Consider the following 18,884-nt stretch of genomic DNA (forward strand, 5'->3'; position numbering starts at 1 on the left):
TTGAAGCAATCATTTCAAACTCTATTTGAAATCACCTGAGAAGCACCGATTGATCAATGATTCCCAGCATGGCTTCACAAGCGGACGTTCTTGCCTAACTAATCTATTAACATTCTTTTCACAGTTGAATCGGTGGACGAGGGGCACAATTATGATGTGGTATATCTCGACTTTAGCAAAGCCTGACAGAGTTCCCCACGAAAGACTAATTAGAAAGGTAGAAGCTCATGGCATCAAAGGTGACATCCTTAAATGGATTAGGCGTGGTTACAGGACAGAAACAGTGAGTGAGCATTAACGGCACTAAGTCCCATTGAGCAACGTCACAAGTGGAGTTCCCCGGCTCAGTACTTGGACCATTATTATTTATTATATACATAAACGACATAGATATCGGCATTGACAACAACATAAGTAAATTTGCTGATGACACTAAAATAGGACATGTTATCAAATCTGACGAGGACTCGCAAAACTACAGGAAGATCTAAACAAATTTTTCGAATGGTCTGGAAAATGGCAGATGAAATTCAACGTCGACAAATGTAAAGTACTCAGTATAGGAGATGTAAACAGGGAAACCAGATACCAGATGAACAACGATGCCATAGAGAACCGATCGAGAGAGAGATTTAGGAGTAATGATAAGTAGGAACCTTAAGCCAAGTAAACAATGTGTTTTTGCTCATAACAAGGCTAATAAAGTACTTGGGTTCATACAAAGGAGTGTTAGTTACAAGACTAGCGAGGTCATCCTAAAACTGTATCTTGTCTCGTGAGACCACACCTGATTACGCAGTTCAGTTCTGGTCACCGTATTACAGAATGGATATAGAATCCTTGGAAAGAATTCAGAGGAGAATGACAAGACTAATCCCTGGCATTAGGAACCTTGAGTATAGAGACAGGTTAGCATCTTAATTTGCACTCTTGAGAGACGTAGAGCGAGGGCGACCTGATAGAGGTGTATAAGTGGAAGGCAGGGCTAAACAAAGGACGTTACAAAGGTACTCAAACTATCCAACCAGGAGCGAACTCGTAACAATGGTTTTAAATTAGACAAATTTAGATTTAGGCGTGAAATAGGTAAACACTGGTTTGGAAACAGAGTAGTGGATGAATGGAACAAGTTACCAATATCATCATTAACTCGAATACCTGAATTGCTTCAAACATAGGTTGGATGCTCATATGAGCAATAGGGGTTGGGTGTAAACGGACTGCCCAGTATGGGCCAATAGGCCCGCTGCAGTTTCTCCATTCTTATGTTCTTATGTTGACCCGAGACTGCATGGTTTTGCAGCTACTGAGACGTTAATCCTTCCCTTTGTATCGGCGGCAAGTTAATCCTCGTCGTGTCTGACCTAACACCTGACCCACACCACATGAGCTCACTGGCGTACTTGTTTGAAGTTGTTTCATTAATCCTCAACAGGTTACAGGTTGTGTGTGTAGCGGGGCATAGCAAGGGTGTAGCTCATGCCCACAATAATCCAGTCTCATCCACATTGTATATTTGCTCAGGCAAATAATTCCCTTCCACAATCACATCATCTAACTCCTCCTTAAAAGTTTCGGCAGCACCAACATCGGCGCTAGCTGCCTCTCCACTCACCTTAACATTGTGTAGACTGTAGCATTTTTTAAATCAATCAAACCACCCATGACTTCCTGTAAAGGTTTGATCACATTCATCTCCTGCCTGCTCCTTCAGGCTTTGGAACAGGCTTCTTGCTTTAGCCTGTATGGTTAGAAGGCTTAAGGGTACACGCCTCTGTATCTGGTCTTCTATCCATATCACCAATAATTTTTCCATATCGTGAATAGGACCTTGTCTTCTCTTCGATATTATAGTTCCCTTTATAGGTGTTGTTCCTTTCATTACATCACGAATACGTTCCTTGTCCTTCAGAATAGTGGATATAGTCGAGTGTGAGAAACCTAGGTCGCGTGAGATTGTTGCTACTGTTTTTCCATTCTCATGCTGTTATTATCATCTTCATTTTCATCTCAAAAGTAATTGCCTGTCTCCTTTTCTTTGGAGCATCACCAGCACTCTCACTTTTACGCTTTCCAGTCATTATAAAGTCAATTAAATACGATAATAATGAAAGTTCACAGGGCGATCAGTATAAAATACGATAGCCAAACGGCAACTAAGTGCTCCACTGAGTGAGTGTACCCACGAGGCGACCCGAGACGCGCCACCCTCTCGCCCGGGACGGAAACGTTTCGGTATAGAAAATGCGCGCGTCATTTGAAAATATTTTTGGTGACGACAGTCGCAGTCGTATGTCCCGACTGACGTATGGTTAGAGCAGGTGGTAAGTACCAATGGACGTAAGTCCATGTTGTCATAAGTCGGGGACTACCTGTATATGGAACTGTAGCTTTATGAGGCTGGTGCAGTATAATTTAGCTCAACCATATAACATGTACTGTACAAGGCAAGATACTAACCTTAATTTCAAATTTTGGATAAAATTCTGTTAATTGATATTTCCAATATACATTAATTACTTGGTTATTACTTTGCCACAGAGAGTGCAATGGCTGTGTGGATAAAGCACTAGCCTCCTGTTTAAGGGTCACTGGTTTGCACCTGGGCACCCTCAGTTCCCCCAACTGTGAATTTCTACCCAACTTTACAATTTGAAAAATGAAGTTGATTCACTTCAATGCCAGCCACACAGCCTCTACTGAGTTGTTAGAACTATGGAACCCACTTTCACTTTGGTACATATTTGATAAAAGTTTACCTGTACATTATAAACTTAGTTCATTAAAAAGATATTAAAACTACTAATTTTAAGATATCATATATAATATAGAGAGAATTGCTTTCACTTCATGTTAGATTATTTGGAAAACATGATGACAGACAGAGTTTTTATTGCTAAAAAATATGGAACTCTAAGACTGTTTTTTAGAATTACATTTAAAGAACCACACCAGAGGTATTTTGTTTAGTATCTAATAACTATGAACCACTGCAATGCTTACATTAGCTCATATTTGCCCCATTTCAGTTCTTATCTAGAGCAAATGTGGTTAACAATTTAAAACATAAATAATTGACTTGTTTACCACATAACAACTTCGCTCATTAATTAACACATGGTTGGCTACAATATTATTCTTTATTAAGAAGTCAAAAACCATGTTGCTGTAACAAAAACATACTTGAAAATAAAGAGAGGCATTGTTTATCTGCCAAGTTTGGATGAACTGTTTGCCTGCCTGTACAGTCTTACAGCACTTACAAAAACTAGATTTTCAAGTTTGTACAACTAGCAAAGTGTGGTATAAAGGAATGTTCCTCTATGATATCCAGAATATGTTTATGGTTATATGGAAATATACAAGAAAGTACTTTATACAGTAACTTCCTTCTTCTAAAACACAGTTGCAACAAAGAAGCATTAACAATCCAACTTCCAAAAATAGAGCTAAATATATACATCTCTAACATATTTTAATACATAAAGCATCTTAAAGCCCATCATCATAAATTAGCCAACATAAAATTTTCACTGGCATGTTTTATACAGGATATAAATTATTGTACTGTATATTTTTAAAATTAATCCCCAATGAAATTGTTTGTTGATGTATTTATACTCTGTTGTTGCCATTGTCGAACTGAGCGTGAATCTGATGCAGTTGCCATGTTGTGCACAGAAATAGTACGCAACTCATCCCTGTCAGTCAAGACTTTCCGCAAAGTGCCTTGTCCAAGTCCCCCAGATTCGTACTGCATTTGACGTCCACCCACCAGGACTGTTGTTCCTGCATTTCCTTGCACTTGACTAACTGTCGGCAAGGTGACATCACGTGTTGTAATAGCAGTAGCAGTGGCAACACCAACAGAAGCTGAGACTTCACGAGCATTGGTTGTTTGGGTCTGCAGTGTAATTTCTCGCGTGCCAGGTTCAAGCTGAATATTAAATGGGCGAAGGTCACTAGAAACGGCCACTTGCTGGATGCTATTATTCGCAGGTTGACCAGTCACAACTTGAGCTGCCACCTGAGCAACCTGCGTTATTTGGTCTGTTGCGAGGTCAGTGTATCGTTCAATGTCTTCAGCTCGAACCTCAACTACCTGACCTTGAAGGGAAGCAAAGAAGTGCCCTACACCTTCTTCATTTCGTTCCCCCCCACCTGTGGTGTGAATAATGTAACGTGGTAAATCATCTGCTTCAATGATGTGGACAGGTCTTGACACCACCTCAACTGTTTCTCCGTCCCTCACGCCACCACGCACCAACTGCACTGGCCCATCTAAACTAGGATCTAGGCTCTGCTCATCATCAAGCTTCATGGTTCGAATGGTTCCTGTTGGACTTGGTGCCCCCTCCCCTAAGGTGTCAGCAGCCACAACAGTTGGAGGATTCACTTTCATAAAAGCTTCAACATTATCTGTGTGGCCATGTTGCTGGAGATGGGAAGCCAACATAGGCTTACGCATAAAGCCAGCACCACACAGCATACATTCATATGGTTTTTTATCAGAATGAATAAATTTATGAGCATTGCGGTTGTCCCTGGAATTGAAAGTCTTACCACATATATCACATTTAAATGGTTTCTCACCAGTATGAATTCGTAAGTGTTTTTTATAATGCTCTGGGTAGACAAAGCCTGCACTACATTGCCCACACTTATAAGGCCGCTCACCAGTGTGTATACTCATAACATGATAAACCAGTAGTCTTTTCCTCTTAAATGCTTTGTTACATTGTGTGCACTGATATCTCTTTTCTTGGAAATGTGTGGTCCTCTTATGAGACTGTAGGTTGCTCCTCTGGCTGAATGTAGACCCACAGATTTCACACTGGAAAGGCTTTTCACCAGTGTGAGTTCTCTCATGGTCTTCAACCTCACCCTTTCTTGCAAAGTGTTTATTGCATATTGAACAAGAAAAGTTTTTGACTCCTGAATGAGTAATGGCATGTAAATCTAGGCTTCTTTGAGTAGCAAAAGCCTTGCCACATGTTTCACAAATGAAATTTTTCTTCCCTTCATGCACATTTAGATGATCAGTTAAGTGATGTGATGTAAGGAAATTTTTGCCACAAGTTGTACACTGGTGTGGTCTGTGACGTACCCCATGTGTTTTCATATGGGTCTTGAGAATGTGTTTTGATGTAAACTTTTTGCAACACTGGCCACATCCATATGGACGATTTCCAGTGTGAACATTAAAGTGTTCTTGAAGTGCTGCTTCTGACCGGAATCTCTTTGGACACTGGGAACAGGCAAAAGTTTTGTTCATGTGATGTCTGAAGTGTTCTTTTAACTGTCGAGGAAGAGCATATCTACGTGGACACATTGTACAAGCAAACTGTTTCTCTCCCGTGGCAATATGATGTTCCAGATGACACACTAGTTCAGCTTTAGTTGTAAGTCTCTCTTGACAAACTTCACATTCATATAAGCGTTCAGGATGTGACTGAAAAGGATTGAAAATATTCTTTAGTTTCTTTTCTCATTAGCAAGGTCTATATTTTGAACCGGAAGCCAGCCACACTGAACAAAATTATTAAGTTGACCTTGGTTTAATTCTGAGCAAATGCTGTAGTTTGTCTCATTTACTGAATGAGATAAAGTACCATACTGTACTATACATAATTTTTCACAAATACAAGTATTTGTATCTACTGTACGGTAGTCTCATTTCCTACTTGATAAATGAAAGTTTCATACAGCCAGTGAAGAAGTGAAAAGAAAATATGTTAATAAAAGAAAGTCAACACCTACCTCTCTCATGTGTGTCTGCATGTCGGCAAACACGCTCAACTTAAGGGAACAGAAACGACATTTATATTTCTCAATTCCATCTTCCAGCAGGTGGTGGTCTGGGTTTAGGTCTTGAGAGTCATGTTCCACACCTAACTCATGACTGTTTAGAGTTGGTAAAGTCAGCCCACTAATCTGAAGAATATACATAAGATAAAGTTTTATTTTAACAGGAGGTGTTAATGTCATAAACAGAGGCTCAAGAATCTCTTCCTGCCAGTCTTATGGGTGACTGTTCCATGAAGATTACTGATGACTCTGTCAGATCTAGTTAATTCAAATGGCTAAACTGATCGCTGACAGCAAAAAAATATGTCTCATGTGCCAGTGTAACTACAATTTATATTTGTTCCATGACTAAGCTTGATAAAATTACATTAACACAATCTAGGCTACTATTCATGCAACTCTGAGCACTGGAAAAGATTTTAAATTTTTACAGCTTACAGTGAAGTACATTTGGATTTACTAAATATCTGAAGCATGGATGGGTCCGATGGAATTTCAAAATGAACACTGTGACTCCAGTTGTCTTGGTAGGGTTGCCAAAATCATTCGTCTGTTGTGTCAGTGTTGTCTAACAAAACCATAAAGGTACTTTTTGGAGCATGTGTATATGTCATTATTTCTTCACAAAACCCTTATCTTACCTGGACACATCCTTCACTATCCTCCAAGTCTAATCCATCCACCTCCATAACATCCTCAACAGCATCCACTACTGAAGAGTCCTCTAGAATTTCCTCTTCAACCATCAACATGTCAGTCCCTCCATCATCTTCTAAGCTTTCATCCAATCTTCCTCCAAGACCATCGTTGCTGTCCGATGAGCTGAGGAGCCCCTGCATGCAATGTTCATGGACCTAATGAGATTACCGACAGTTCGTATAAGCACATTATTTTACACAATAAAAATTTAACTCTTAATCTCTACCTAACAAGTCAGGTGTACATTCTAAAATTCTAAAATTCACACAATCTTCTCAATTACCTCACAGATTGTCTTACATTCCCTGTTCTAGGCACAGTATAGATTATGAACATTACTGGTATGAAGTTTTTACAGTGCGCAGTAATATACTGTACCATAGATTACCATTTTATATAAAAATAGCTATACAGTACAGGTACTCATTTTTACATCTGGCTTGTGGGTTCAGATCAGAGAACTGTATCTGTTATGCTTCTATTCTTTAGAGAATGTGAAGAAGTTATTAAAAGTTATTTGCAAATAGTAAAATATCACTCTGTTATAATCTGAAATAACATACTCATAAACTTGTCATTCTAGGGTGGTTCACTAACTGTTATGTCCCCCATCCTCTCATAAAACTTAAAAATACAAAAATTATATGAGACAAAGACTTGGACATATACAGTAAGTATCATGCCTTCATCCAAACCACATCTGCAGTATGTATGTTACAGCTCAAATAAATCAGCAGTGTTAAGCATTCCAAACCCATGAGACAATTGCTAAGTTGTGTTTAGAAACAATTTTTGAAATAAAATTATTCAGTAATCTCTAATTACCTCTCAAACTAAACATATCTTACATGACATTCTATTAAGTAAAAGATTACTTCTATACCTGATGCTTCAATGTCTCGACAGTATCACTGGCTGCCAAACCAGTAATGACTTCCACCGGTTCCTCTTGCTTCACCTCAAGTTTAACACTCGGAGGTCGACCTCGACCTCTGCCCCGACGACCTCTACGAGCGCGTCCCCCACCTCCTGCATTAAGAGAGAGAAAAAGAAAAAAATAACAGTTGTCAACTTGACAATAAACCATAGAGTAAAATACACACAACTTTACAAATTTCATTATAATAAAAAATGGAAACAAAAGCAGAGATGAAGTAAAAAGGACCTGTTTTACCTTTACAATAACCACACTTTTTACCTACCAACATACCTTATAGCTCAATAATTCTGTAGTAATAAGATTCAAAAACTTTCACACAAACTTGTAGTGTATATACTGCATGGACTTGAAGTAAATTTCTTATGTATTCAAATTTAAATTTTGTTTTATGCTTACAAATTATAAAGTAACAGATCTCTTTTAATGCAGAATAGTCCTTATAAAATTAACTGCTAAAGAAAATTAAAAAAACATCCTGTCAATTGCCTCATTCACATAGGCATACAAGCATGAACATACAGGAAAAGTAGTCCAGGTGGTTGGATTCAACAAGAAAGATGTTGCTCAGAGCCTCAGACTAACATTTCCATGACCTAAAATTATTGAGCTAACACAGGTGTACTGTATACAACCACACCAGTGGTCAAATAAAATTAATTTGTAAAAGAATTTATCTTCACAGGTTCACCTTCTAATCCTGTTTTCCTCCCTTTTTAATTTTTCTCTCACCGACACGATGCAATGGACCCAACAAAGTGAGGGAATGTGCCTGTTACCGCAAGCAGTAATGAGTAGGATGACCCATAAACAAATATTATGTTAGGTTATAAGTCATGTCATGTTTATTGGGTGTGCCTAACCATATATACTGTAGAGTATTGCGTTGGTGGAGATGGAGTGTGTTGGGTGATAGTAAGGGGAGCGTGTTTGCGTATAAACGCCTGACGCCGGGCACTGCCACTGTAGCTATCCCCATCATAGGGTGAGCACCTAACCCATTTCTCTCGAGACCTTCAACACGTAAGTTCAACCTGTTCTTATTTTTACACAGGTAGACTGTGTCCATTGCAACGGTTATCATTGTGACAACATGGAAATATGGCAAATTAAGTACTCATTATAAATGTTAAGTTTGGACGAATTACATAGCTATGATTGTTATGTGAATATATATTGAATTAAACATTTATGTATGATTGCCTATGTATGATTTATTATTTTAAATACTAAGAATGAACTGTATTCAACAGGTTTGACCGAATTATAACTTTGAGTGGAACGTGAATTGGTCTTATAATCCCATAATTGCTCTGAAGGCGATATCAGTGCCTCTCATTACCTGTTAGTGGTCTGCCACAATATATCACACCTATACAGTGCGTATATCTGTAAACTCAAATTGTAAGAAGAACGAGCAAGACTTACCTGACCCCATGTACACCTTAAAGTCCTTATCATCTTTGGCAAGAGTGGAAGCTTCAAGGTTGAGGGAATCCTCCTCTAGCACATTGTCAACATTCTCTCCCATGGAATCCTGTTTCACCAAGGCTAAAGTTCTCATGTATTTATTGGTCACCATCTGAAGAACAAAATTACAGTATACAGAATTCACATACTACTTGTGTATTTAGAGAAAACAATTACTGTACTAAAATAGAATAAGAATGGATTGATACTTTTGAAATTAATTATCTTAGCTTTAAAGGGATAAAAATATGACCCATATGATTGCTGCCTTCACTAGATGGCACCTTCACTGTGCCTGTATGACTGTACAGTACAATCAAACCAGCATGGCAGCAATTTTGTGATGCTCTGAGTCAAATGGATAGATGTAAACTAAATGACCAACTGGTTCAAACAAATTGTTAAAACCTTGAGAGTCTGTAGAGGATGTGTTGGTGGATGGATGATTGGGCCACGCGACACTTGGGCCGTGGGTCATGACTCCTGGACATTTGGGCCATGGGTCAAAGTAATCATAAGAAATACAAAATCGATTAAATTCAATACATTTTATTTTAACATAATAATCATATATGTGAAATATCACATTCAATATATTTTATTATAACATCTGGTTGTCATCCACGGGGATTGAGGCTTATCCCATGGAGTAGCTCTGGGATAGTTTTTCTACCTTCCTTCCTGTCCAGGCACAAGTTGTGAAGGCGCCCCTGGAGTTCATCACAAGCTTTCTTGACCTGCTCTGTTGGATGGATACCATGCTTTTCCTGCTGTAGTTTGGCGCCAATACGGGCGCTCTCTACTTAAAAACACTAAGTTTCCAGATTGTGGGATTAGCATGACCCACAAGACTGGTAATCTTATTATTCCACCCTCTGTAGATGTTGTTTGTTCTAGGTTGGTTGTCAAGGGTAATCGTGGAGTATTTTCCACTTCTCAGGTGGGAACATTGGTGGCATGAGTCAAAGGCATGATGACTCCAGCCTGATAACTGTTGTCCCATCTGTGACGTAACTGTCCAGAGACGTTTGTGGCATTGCGGTACTCGATGAGTGCTGCTGCCTCAGCTGGCATGTTGGAACGAAGATACTGCCTACCCTCTTTAACTTTCTGTGGAGGCAGGAAGGTAAAACAGGCAGAAGTCCTTATCAGCCTCATACTGAAGCTTAAGTACAAGTGCTTGAATCTGATACCATACAGACTCTGTCTGGCAGTATTTTGTACAGTATGGTAGTATTTTATAAATCTCTCTTTTTTCTTGGTGTAAATCTCCATCCTTATGCATAATAAAATCCCATGGCCCAAATCTCCACCTTACATACAGTTTGTGGCCCAAACATCCCGTGGCCTAATCATCCTACATTATTGTGCACTTTTCTTTAGTGGGAATGTAGGTACTGTATGTATATTATGTATGCTGGATTATATATTATGTATGTATATTATGTATGTGCTCCATTTGTATTATTTATTCAGCCTAGCTAGCAGCGTGTGGCAATGTTATTACCATATCCCACATGCTTAATTAATGTGCCTGGCGACGTATGGAAGCTGCTAATGTATCACTTGCCATACGTCGTCTATAGCAGTTGACCAGGAGCCTAGCTGAGGAGTGCTACCCCCCCTCTGTGTACATACTCTTATCCAGTAAACCGAACCTACAAAACTATACAGGTGTTTGTGTTCTCTCCTGTATATGGAACTTATTACCCAGAACACCTAACATGGCGCAGTGCGTAATCTTACTGGATAATTACGAGTGATTAGTGCAAGTTTGTGAAAGCCGGCTTATGGACTCCCGCCTTTGTGTCAACCCCGCGTCATCCCTCCTCGAAGAATTTCGCAACTTTGAGCAGTGTCAGTGATAGTGATTTTCTGTGAAGTGTTTAGTGCATTGTGTGTTTCGTGCCATTCATGTGTGACCTTGTTCGAACGGATTTCCAAGGTATACGGCATGTTCTGGGCATTTGTGGGGAGTAGAGTTCAGCGCACCCTTCTCTAACCGTTTACAGAGGGTGACTAAGCTCCTCGCTGTCTCCAACCCCCCCTCCCTCACAGCGCCGCCTCCACCCCCCCTCACAGCTGGGGCGAGACGCTTTGCCCGCCCGACACACACACACACACACATACATGTACTAACACTTGCTGACCGCGCGGCTTCATTATATATATTTTATATATATAACCTACTTATCTGTGTATTTAATTAATTTTTTTGTCTGAAATCTTGTTGATACGACGGGCTGACCGGTCAACACCGATTTAAGACACAGTACACAGATAAAGTAGTTATGTCTCATGCCTTACGTAGCCGTGGACCCAGCGCCTGGATGAGTCAAGCGGATGATAGTCCCCCAGAGATGGATGACCAGGCCGGCCACGACGCTCCAGCTCCCACAACATCGCGCAGCCCTTCACCTCAACATTCAGCGTTATCTCCAGAGATAATTGCTTTACTGAAGTTTATGAGAGATGAGAGACGCGAGGATGAAGCTCACAGACGTTTGGCGGATGAGCACAGAAGGCAAGCAGAGGCAGAACGAGACCACCAACGGAGAGTGGAAGACAGTGCACGGTTTGAAGCCTTGATATCTCGCCTCACTGTTAACCAAGCCCCTGGCTCTAACACTGCCTCGGTACTGACTGGTTCAGATACCTCATCCATGCTTCCTTCACGCCCCCCAGCCCCACCTAAAGCAGCAGCTCAAACACCGCCCATCTTGAAGCCTGATGTGAATTTCCAGACTTTTCGTGAATGGCGGCGACGGTGGGCTGATTATTCTACAATGGTGGATCTCCAGAGTTTGTCACAGCCAAAACAACTCATCCAGCTGCGTATGTGCCTGTCCTTGGAAGTTCAGCGTGTCTTAGAACATACGTTGCAGGTACCCCCAACCTCTTCGCTGTCTGTAGAGGAGGTACTGGACGTTCTACAATGGCACATCAAAGGACAGCAGAATGAAGCTCTGCGCAGGAGGGAATTGTTTAGCTGCAGACAGATGGAGGGTGAGTCTTTTGATGCCTTTTATGTACGTCTTAAGAGAGCCTCGGAAGAGGTAGATATATGTCTAGGCCACCACCAGCAGTGCGAGGAGACCCAGTTGAAGCAGGTGATCTTGATGGGTGTTAAGGACGAGGAACTTGTCCAACGCCTCACCTCCCTCGACTCTTCCTCTTCTCTCAAGGATGTGTTGACGATATGTCGCTCCTATGAGGCTGCCAGGTGTGCCACCTCTGCCATCCGAGCTCCCCCTACAGCTGTACGCGCTGTTTCCCGGTACAAGAAGGACAAGAAGTCTGCTCCTACGCCTTCGCCCACCACGTCCACGCCCGGTTCATTTTGTAACAACTGTGGTAAGCAGCACGGAACACAGGTGTGTCCAGCTGCTCAGTCTACCTGCAACAGTTGTGACCGTAAGGGCCACTGGTCACTCACAGTACGGTGCCCAGCCAAACGCGTCCAGTGCAATGTGTGCGGTCGTCTGGGCCACTATGACAAGTGTTGCCCTTCCAACAAACCCAAGGGACAGCGTCGGCGGAAGCTTCAGCGCCCTTCCACCAGAGAGGGCCGCCCACAGTCTTCCAATCAGAGGCACGACGACCCTGGACAACGCTCGAGCCATATTAGGAATGTGTGCTCCCCCCCGCGTCCCAGGACCAAAGTCCCCCAGTACATCAGTGTCATTGTGACCTACCGCAGTGTGTCATCCCGTCTCCAGATGTTGCCCGACACCGGCGCTGATGCTACAGTCATCGGTCCCCAGCATTTGCAATGCTTGGGGCTCTCTCCAAGTGATCTAGGACCGCCCCCCAAGGATCTCCGCTTTATGGCAGATGGTTCACAGATGACCCCGGCCCTGGGTTCACTCCAAGCACAAGTCACCTTTGGCAACAGGTCGTGTCAAGCCTGGATTGATGTGCATAACGGTGTCCCGACTCCTTTGCTGTCCTACAGACATTGTCAAGAGTTGGCCATCATCTCCCAGGACTTCCCCAAACCTATTCTTGAGGTAAAACACGCCAACAGGGTGCAAAAAGGGAGCAGCAACGACCCTGCTGCCGCCCTACCCCTGCCTCTTGCCAGTGACACCTCTCCTTCGGATGCTCGGAAGTACTTCCTGAAGGAATTCAGCGACGTTCTGGTGACCAAGTCCGCTCTAGAATCCAAGCCTCTCAAGAAGATGGCAGGTCCCCCCATGAGGATCCACCTGAGGGACGACGCGAAGCCCTTCGCTATTTACACCCCTCGACTGGTTCCCCTGGCCTTCCGCGAGGCGGTCAAAAACGAGCTGGACTCCATGGTCGCCCAAGAAATTATTGCACCAACCGGCGATGACCCGTCTCCATGGTGTCACCCTATGGTTGTCGTCGCAAAACCTAAAGGTGGTGTTCGGATCACCACTGACCTCTCCAAGCTCAACAGCCAGGTGTCTCGTCCTGCGCACCCTTCTCCCACGCCCTTTGCAGCTATACGCAGTGTGAACCCGAAGGCGCGCTTCTTCACGACGATGGACGCCCTGTGTGGATACTGGCAGATAGAGCTTGCCGAAGAAGACCGACCACTCACAACTTTCATCACCCCGCATGGACGTTACAGTTATTGCCGTGGCCCCATGGGATTCGCCGCTACAGGAGACGCTTTCTGTCTTCGAGGTGACATGGCTCTACAAGGTCTGGCGAACTGTGTGAAAGTGGTCGACGACATACTCGTGTACGACGAGGATTATATGGATCACCTCTGCCGTATCTACGAGGTACTCAACAGGTGCCGGAAGCACGGCATTACCCTAAATGCCGACAAGTTTGTTCTGGCCAGCTCTTCAGTTGACTTTTGTGGGTACACCCTCTCAGGGAATGGTATCGCAGCTGACCCGGAAAAGGTCCGCGCCATCACGGATTTTCCCACCCCTGCTAACCTGACCGACTTGAGGTCCTTCATCGGTCTCGTCAACCAGTTAGCAGAGTTTTCGTCGGACATCTCCGCAGCTGCTCAACCACTTCGCCCCCTGATGAGCCCCAAGAGGACATTCCTGTGGACCCCCGACCACGACAAGGCCTTCCAGCAAGTGAAACAGGCCCTGTCTCGTCCACCTGTCCTCGCCACGTTTGACCCAGCCTTGCCGACAGTTCTGCAGACAGATGCCTCACGCTTGTATGGCGTGGGATACGCCCTACTGCAGGATCATGGTGGAGGGCAGTTCCGGCTCGTCCAGTGTGGCTCGCGTTTCCTCTCTGACACTGAGACGCGCTACGCCACTATTGAGTTGGAGCTGTTGGCTGTGGTTTGGGCGATGTCCAAGTGCAGGTTTTACCTCATAGGCCTGCAACACTTTCACCTAGTGACCGACCATCGCCCGCTTGTCCCGATCCTCAACCACTACACGCTAGACGCCGTTGAGAACCCTCGCCTCCAGCGTCTGAAAGAGAAGCTCTCGGCGTACATCTTCACAGCAGTGTGGCGTGCTGGTAAGGAGCTCTGCATCCCTGATGCCTTATCCCGCTCTCCTGTCAGCCGCCCTACTCCAGAAGACCATGTGCTCGACGCCGACCTCGCTCTTTCCGTCAGGACTGTGGTCACTCTCCATGCCGTCCAATCCCTTCGTTCGGACCTGTCACCAGATGACGACAAGGCAATGGAGGACCTTCGAACAGCGGCCCGAGATGACCCTTCCTACGTCCGACTTGTCGAGTGTGTGAGGAATGGATTTCCTAGCAACCGCTACGATCTTCACAACACCCTGCTCCCGTATTGGAAACTCCGCGATGAACTCTACTGCGACGGAGACCTTGTTCTGTACGGAGCACGTGTAGTTGTCCCTGCTGCATCACGTCCCCACGCCTTGGCTCGCCTTCACGACAGTCACCGTGGAGCTGAGGCCACCAAACGACGTGCACGACAGACTGTGTTCTGGCCCGGCATCAACTCCGACATCTCCAATGTTGTCCGTGCGTGTGAGCCCTGCCAAGTATTACAACCCAGCCAGCAGCAGGAACCCTTCATGAGTGACGACAACCCCACCCGCCCCTTTGAGTCTGTGTCGGCCGACTTTTTCTGTGTGTCAGGAAAGTCCTTCCTTGTTATCGTCGACCGTCTCTCTGGTTGGCCGGTTGTCATCAAGTGCGGTAATGACACGACGTCTGCCGCCACCATCAGCAAGTTCCGCCACTACTTCCGTGACGTGGGCGTTCCTGTACGCCTGCGAACCGGGAGGGCCTCAGTTCACCGGGACTTTGCTGTCCGGCATGTGTTGTCATCGCCCCATTACCCGCAGTCCAACGGCCACGCTGAGGCTGCTGTCAAATTTTGAAGCACCTCATCCTTAAGGTGGCCCCTTCTGGGAACATTGACTGCGAGGCCTTCGACCGGGGTCTTCTTGAACTCCGCAACACACCTAACTACACCGGACGCTCCCCTGCCCAGGTTTTGTATGGACGCCCCCTTCGTTCTTGTGTCCCTGCTCACCCTCAATCCTTCTCCAAGGAGTGGCAGGCCAAGACAGAGGATTGTGATCGCCGAGCCGCCGAACGTGTTCAGGACGTCGTCGCCCGCTACAACGACCACGCCCGTTCTCTCCCCAGGTTGAGTGTCGGCACCCATGTCCGTGTTCAGGACCCGACCTCCCTACGTTGGGACAAAGTAGGCGTAGTCATGGGTCTCGGCAGGTCACGGGACTACCAGGTGCGGTTACCCAGTGGTCGTGTGTGGTGGAGGAACCGCCGTTTTCTCCGCCCCGTAACAATGCCTTCTGCTGGCCCCGCCACCAGTGTTGAGTCCCATACCCTTCCCAGTGATGAAGTCCCTCGACGCTCAGAACGGATCCAGAAGAAAAGGTCCGCTCAAGACTTTGCTATGAGCGTATAGGGGGGAGGGAGGTGTATGTATATTATGTATGCTGGATTATATATTATGTATGTATATTATGTATGTGCTCCATTTGTATTATTTATTCAGCCTAGCTAGCAGCGTGTGGCAATGTTATTACCATATCCCACATGCTTAATTAATGTGCCTGGCGACGTATGGAAGCTGCTAATGTATCACTTGCCATACGTCGTCTATGGTAGTTGACCAGGAGCCTAGCTGAGGAGTGCTACCCCCCCCTCTGTGTACATACTCTTATCCAGTAAACCGAACCTACAAAACTATACAGGTGTTTGTGTTCTCTCCTGTATATGGAACTTATTACCCAGAACACCTAACAGGTACAGTATAAGGGTAGTAATTACTAATTGAGGTGGATTAACATCAGAACCCCCTAATGGGTAGGGTGCCCTCTATCATCAAACTATGTCAAACTGCACAAAATAAGCAGCCATGAATACCCAAATAGATACATACAACTTAAAATGAGCATAACAAGCAATCTGCCTCACATCTCTCAGAACAGAATGACAGCTTTTGGTAATTTATGAAAAAGCATAATTTATTGTTAAAACTTGTCATATCACCAATAATATAGGTTGTAAATATATACTGTACAAATAGATGGAAACCAAGGAAGAGACACGTTAGCACCAAATAAAATATATCAACACTTGTATGGTGCCTTTAGAACCTGAATAAATGAGGTTCCTGGTTTGGTATAAATTAAACTACTGTACAGTGATATCCCCGTTAGCCACAACGATCAGTGCAGAGCACTTCCGGGTAAAGAGACGACTCTCTCAAAGCCGGAAAAAATCTCTCATCCCCGGAATTTTCCGGGTAACGGAAAAATGTTCTCGGAAGTGCCAGAAATTGCCCATTACATCATCTCTCGAACCCGGAAAAAACTTCCCCATCCCCAAAATTTTCTGGGTATCGCGAAATTTTTTCTCGGAATTTTATGGAAAATGTGCCCCTCGGAAAATCGTTCTCAAAGCCGGAATTTTCCGAAAAATTCCAACTTTGAGAATGATTTTCCAAGAAAATTTCAATTCCGGTTATCGGAGAGTTCTGGGTTTGAGGGATTCCAGCTAAGGGAGATATTACCGTATCAGTAATGTCTTACACTCAGATGGCAATAACAAATAACAACCAGTTTCCATTTTAAACTCTTACCCCACCAGATACAGGGTCATTGCTAGATCATGTAAATTACATAAGCTTCACTTAATTACACATACAAAATGTTGAAACATTCCAACATTATGGTTTAAAATATATCACTGTACCATGGAACTGTTTTTTCATTACAGTATCCGACCTAAAACTCAACAAAAACATTTTCAAAATATTCTTTAAGAGTTTATTAATAATAAAATATTTCAAAAAGTTTTTGAATACTGTAGTTTATACAAAAGTTAATTCAGTCAATAAAACTAATTCCCATAACAATTTCCACTACAGGCACAAAGGGCAGTGCACTTTAAGCTCACTCTGAAACAATTGCAGTAACCTGTGCAAGTCTTTTTACATTTGCATTTAATTAAGTCATAACACATCTTTTGTGCCTGAGGAAAAGTGGTCCACATGGGTGTCCACCTTTCTGATGTGTAACCATTTGCCAGCCCCAATTAGTGGAGTCTGGCAGTAGAGGAATACTTTGCAGGAAATTCCCCCAAACATGTCCACCTTGGAAACAAGCCCATTTAAGAGCATCTTCTGTTAGGGGTATACAGTAAGGCCTTGAATAATGATGGTAATGTGTCCTCCAATATTGCAGTGTTAGGCGAATCATTAATTACCATTAAAATAAAGCAATAATAATGAGATGAGTTCCCTAGTGTGACCTTTTCATATCTTTTGTGTAGCTGTTTACCCTCTTTTCCCCCCAAACAATAAAATCAATGAAAAACAAAAACTTATTCTTTAAATAATGTTTATGAATGTACCTTATACTGTCGCCCATACCATCCTCCTTTCAAAGCTTGAACATTACGGTGTTAGGGGCCTATCCCACAATTGGTTTACCTCATATCTGTCCAACAGGATGCAGTATGTCTGTTATAATAATCACCAATCTGACTCCTCGCCAATCTTGTAAGGCGTCCCCCAAGGTTCCATTCTCAGTCCAGTACTGTTTTTGTCGTACATAAATGACATAATCCACACCAGCACACTCATAAAATACAACTTATTTGCAGACGATAATAACCTCTATGCCAGCAACTCAGACCTCCATTCCTTGATGAGAACTATGAACACTGAATTGACTAAAGTCAGGACCTGGGTAATACATAATAAACTGATCTTAAACCTTGAGAAAACCCACTACACGATCTTTCACAGAAGGAAAAATTTACCCCCAGACTTGGACCCCCTGTACCTTGGTAATACAGTCCTCAAACATGAACAAAATACTAAATGCCTCGGTCTTATTGTTGACAAGAAACTTAACTGGGGATCCCACATACAGTGGTCCCTCGGTTAACGAACACAGTTCGTTCCAGAAGGTCGTTCGTTAACCGAAACAATTGTTTCAATGGGATTTTGGGTAATTGGTTCCAGCTCACCGAAAATTACATACAAACTTAAAATAAATGCAGTAAAGTACACTTACTTTGAGGTGTGCATGTAGAAGGTTCCTGGTTGATGATGATGGGAATTAGAATGGGGGTGGAGGAGAAGGGAGAAGAGAAGGCATTGGGGTGGAAGAGAAGTCACCCCATGCCGCCATTTCACCCATAAATTTTAGTTCACTTGGTGTAATTCAAGATTATTTTCTTTAAATCAACACTGCACTGCATTATATATTGTCAATATGCAAAATAAACTTCAGAATGACCAATAATTGTACTGTAAAAATGTAAATCTAGTTTATGTTCAAGAGAGTCTCAAGCAAGAAGCTTCCTCCACTGAGCAGAGACACACACTGATGCCATTTTGGGTGAGTCCAGTGGCTGTTTGGCACACTAAAAACTAGTTCCCTGTACTTCAATTATGTTAAATAATTGTTAAAATGACTAAAAACTTTAATATAAGACTTGGAAAATTATTGAATAGTACAACCTTCTTGATGTTTACTCAAATGGTAACTAATTTAAGCCC

At 43.3% G+C, this 18,884-nt stretch overlaps 1 protein-coding gene across 3 annotated transcripts in view; it reads right to left on the bottom strand.

Annotated features, from left to right (window-relative positions):
- Positions 1-3,324: 3,324 nt before the first annotated feature.
- Positions 3,325-18,884, bottom strand: part of LOC121873520 (zinc finger and SCAN domain-containing protein 2-like) — a 35,764-nt gene continuing 20,204 nt past the window's right edge. For 2 of the 3 annotated variants that reach the window (XM_042377108.1, XM_042377110.1), the window contains exons 5-9: positions 8,873-9,026; positions 7,391-7,536; positions 6,450-6,662; positions 5,761-5,934; positions 3,325-5,452 (exon numbers count right to left, since the gene is read on the bottom strand). In XM_042377108.1, the coding sequence (XP_042233042.1) occupies positions 3,584-5,452; positions 5,761-5,934; positions 6,450-6,662; positions 7,391-7,536; positions 8,873-9,026 (2,556 nt within the window). In that variant the 3' untranslated portion in view covers positions 3,325-3,583. The remainder of the gene's footprint in view (positions 5,453-5,760; positions 5,935-6,449; positions 6,663-7,390; positions 7,537-8,872; positions 9,027-18,884) is intronic. The other variant, XM_042377111.1, reaches the window with a different exon arrangement.

The sequence above is a fragment of the Homarus americanus genome, unplaced genomic scaffold (genome assembly GCF_018991925.1).
Source record: "Homarus americanus isolate GMGI-L3 unplaced genomic scaffold, GMGI_Hamer_2.0 scaffold30858, whole genome shotgun sequence".
Classification (NCBI taxonomy): Eukaryota; Metazoa; Arthropoda; class Malacostraca; order Decapoda; family Nephropidae; genus Homarus; species Homarus americanus.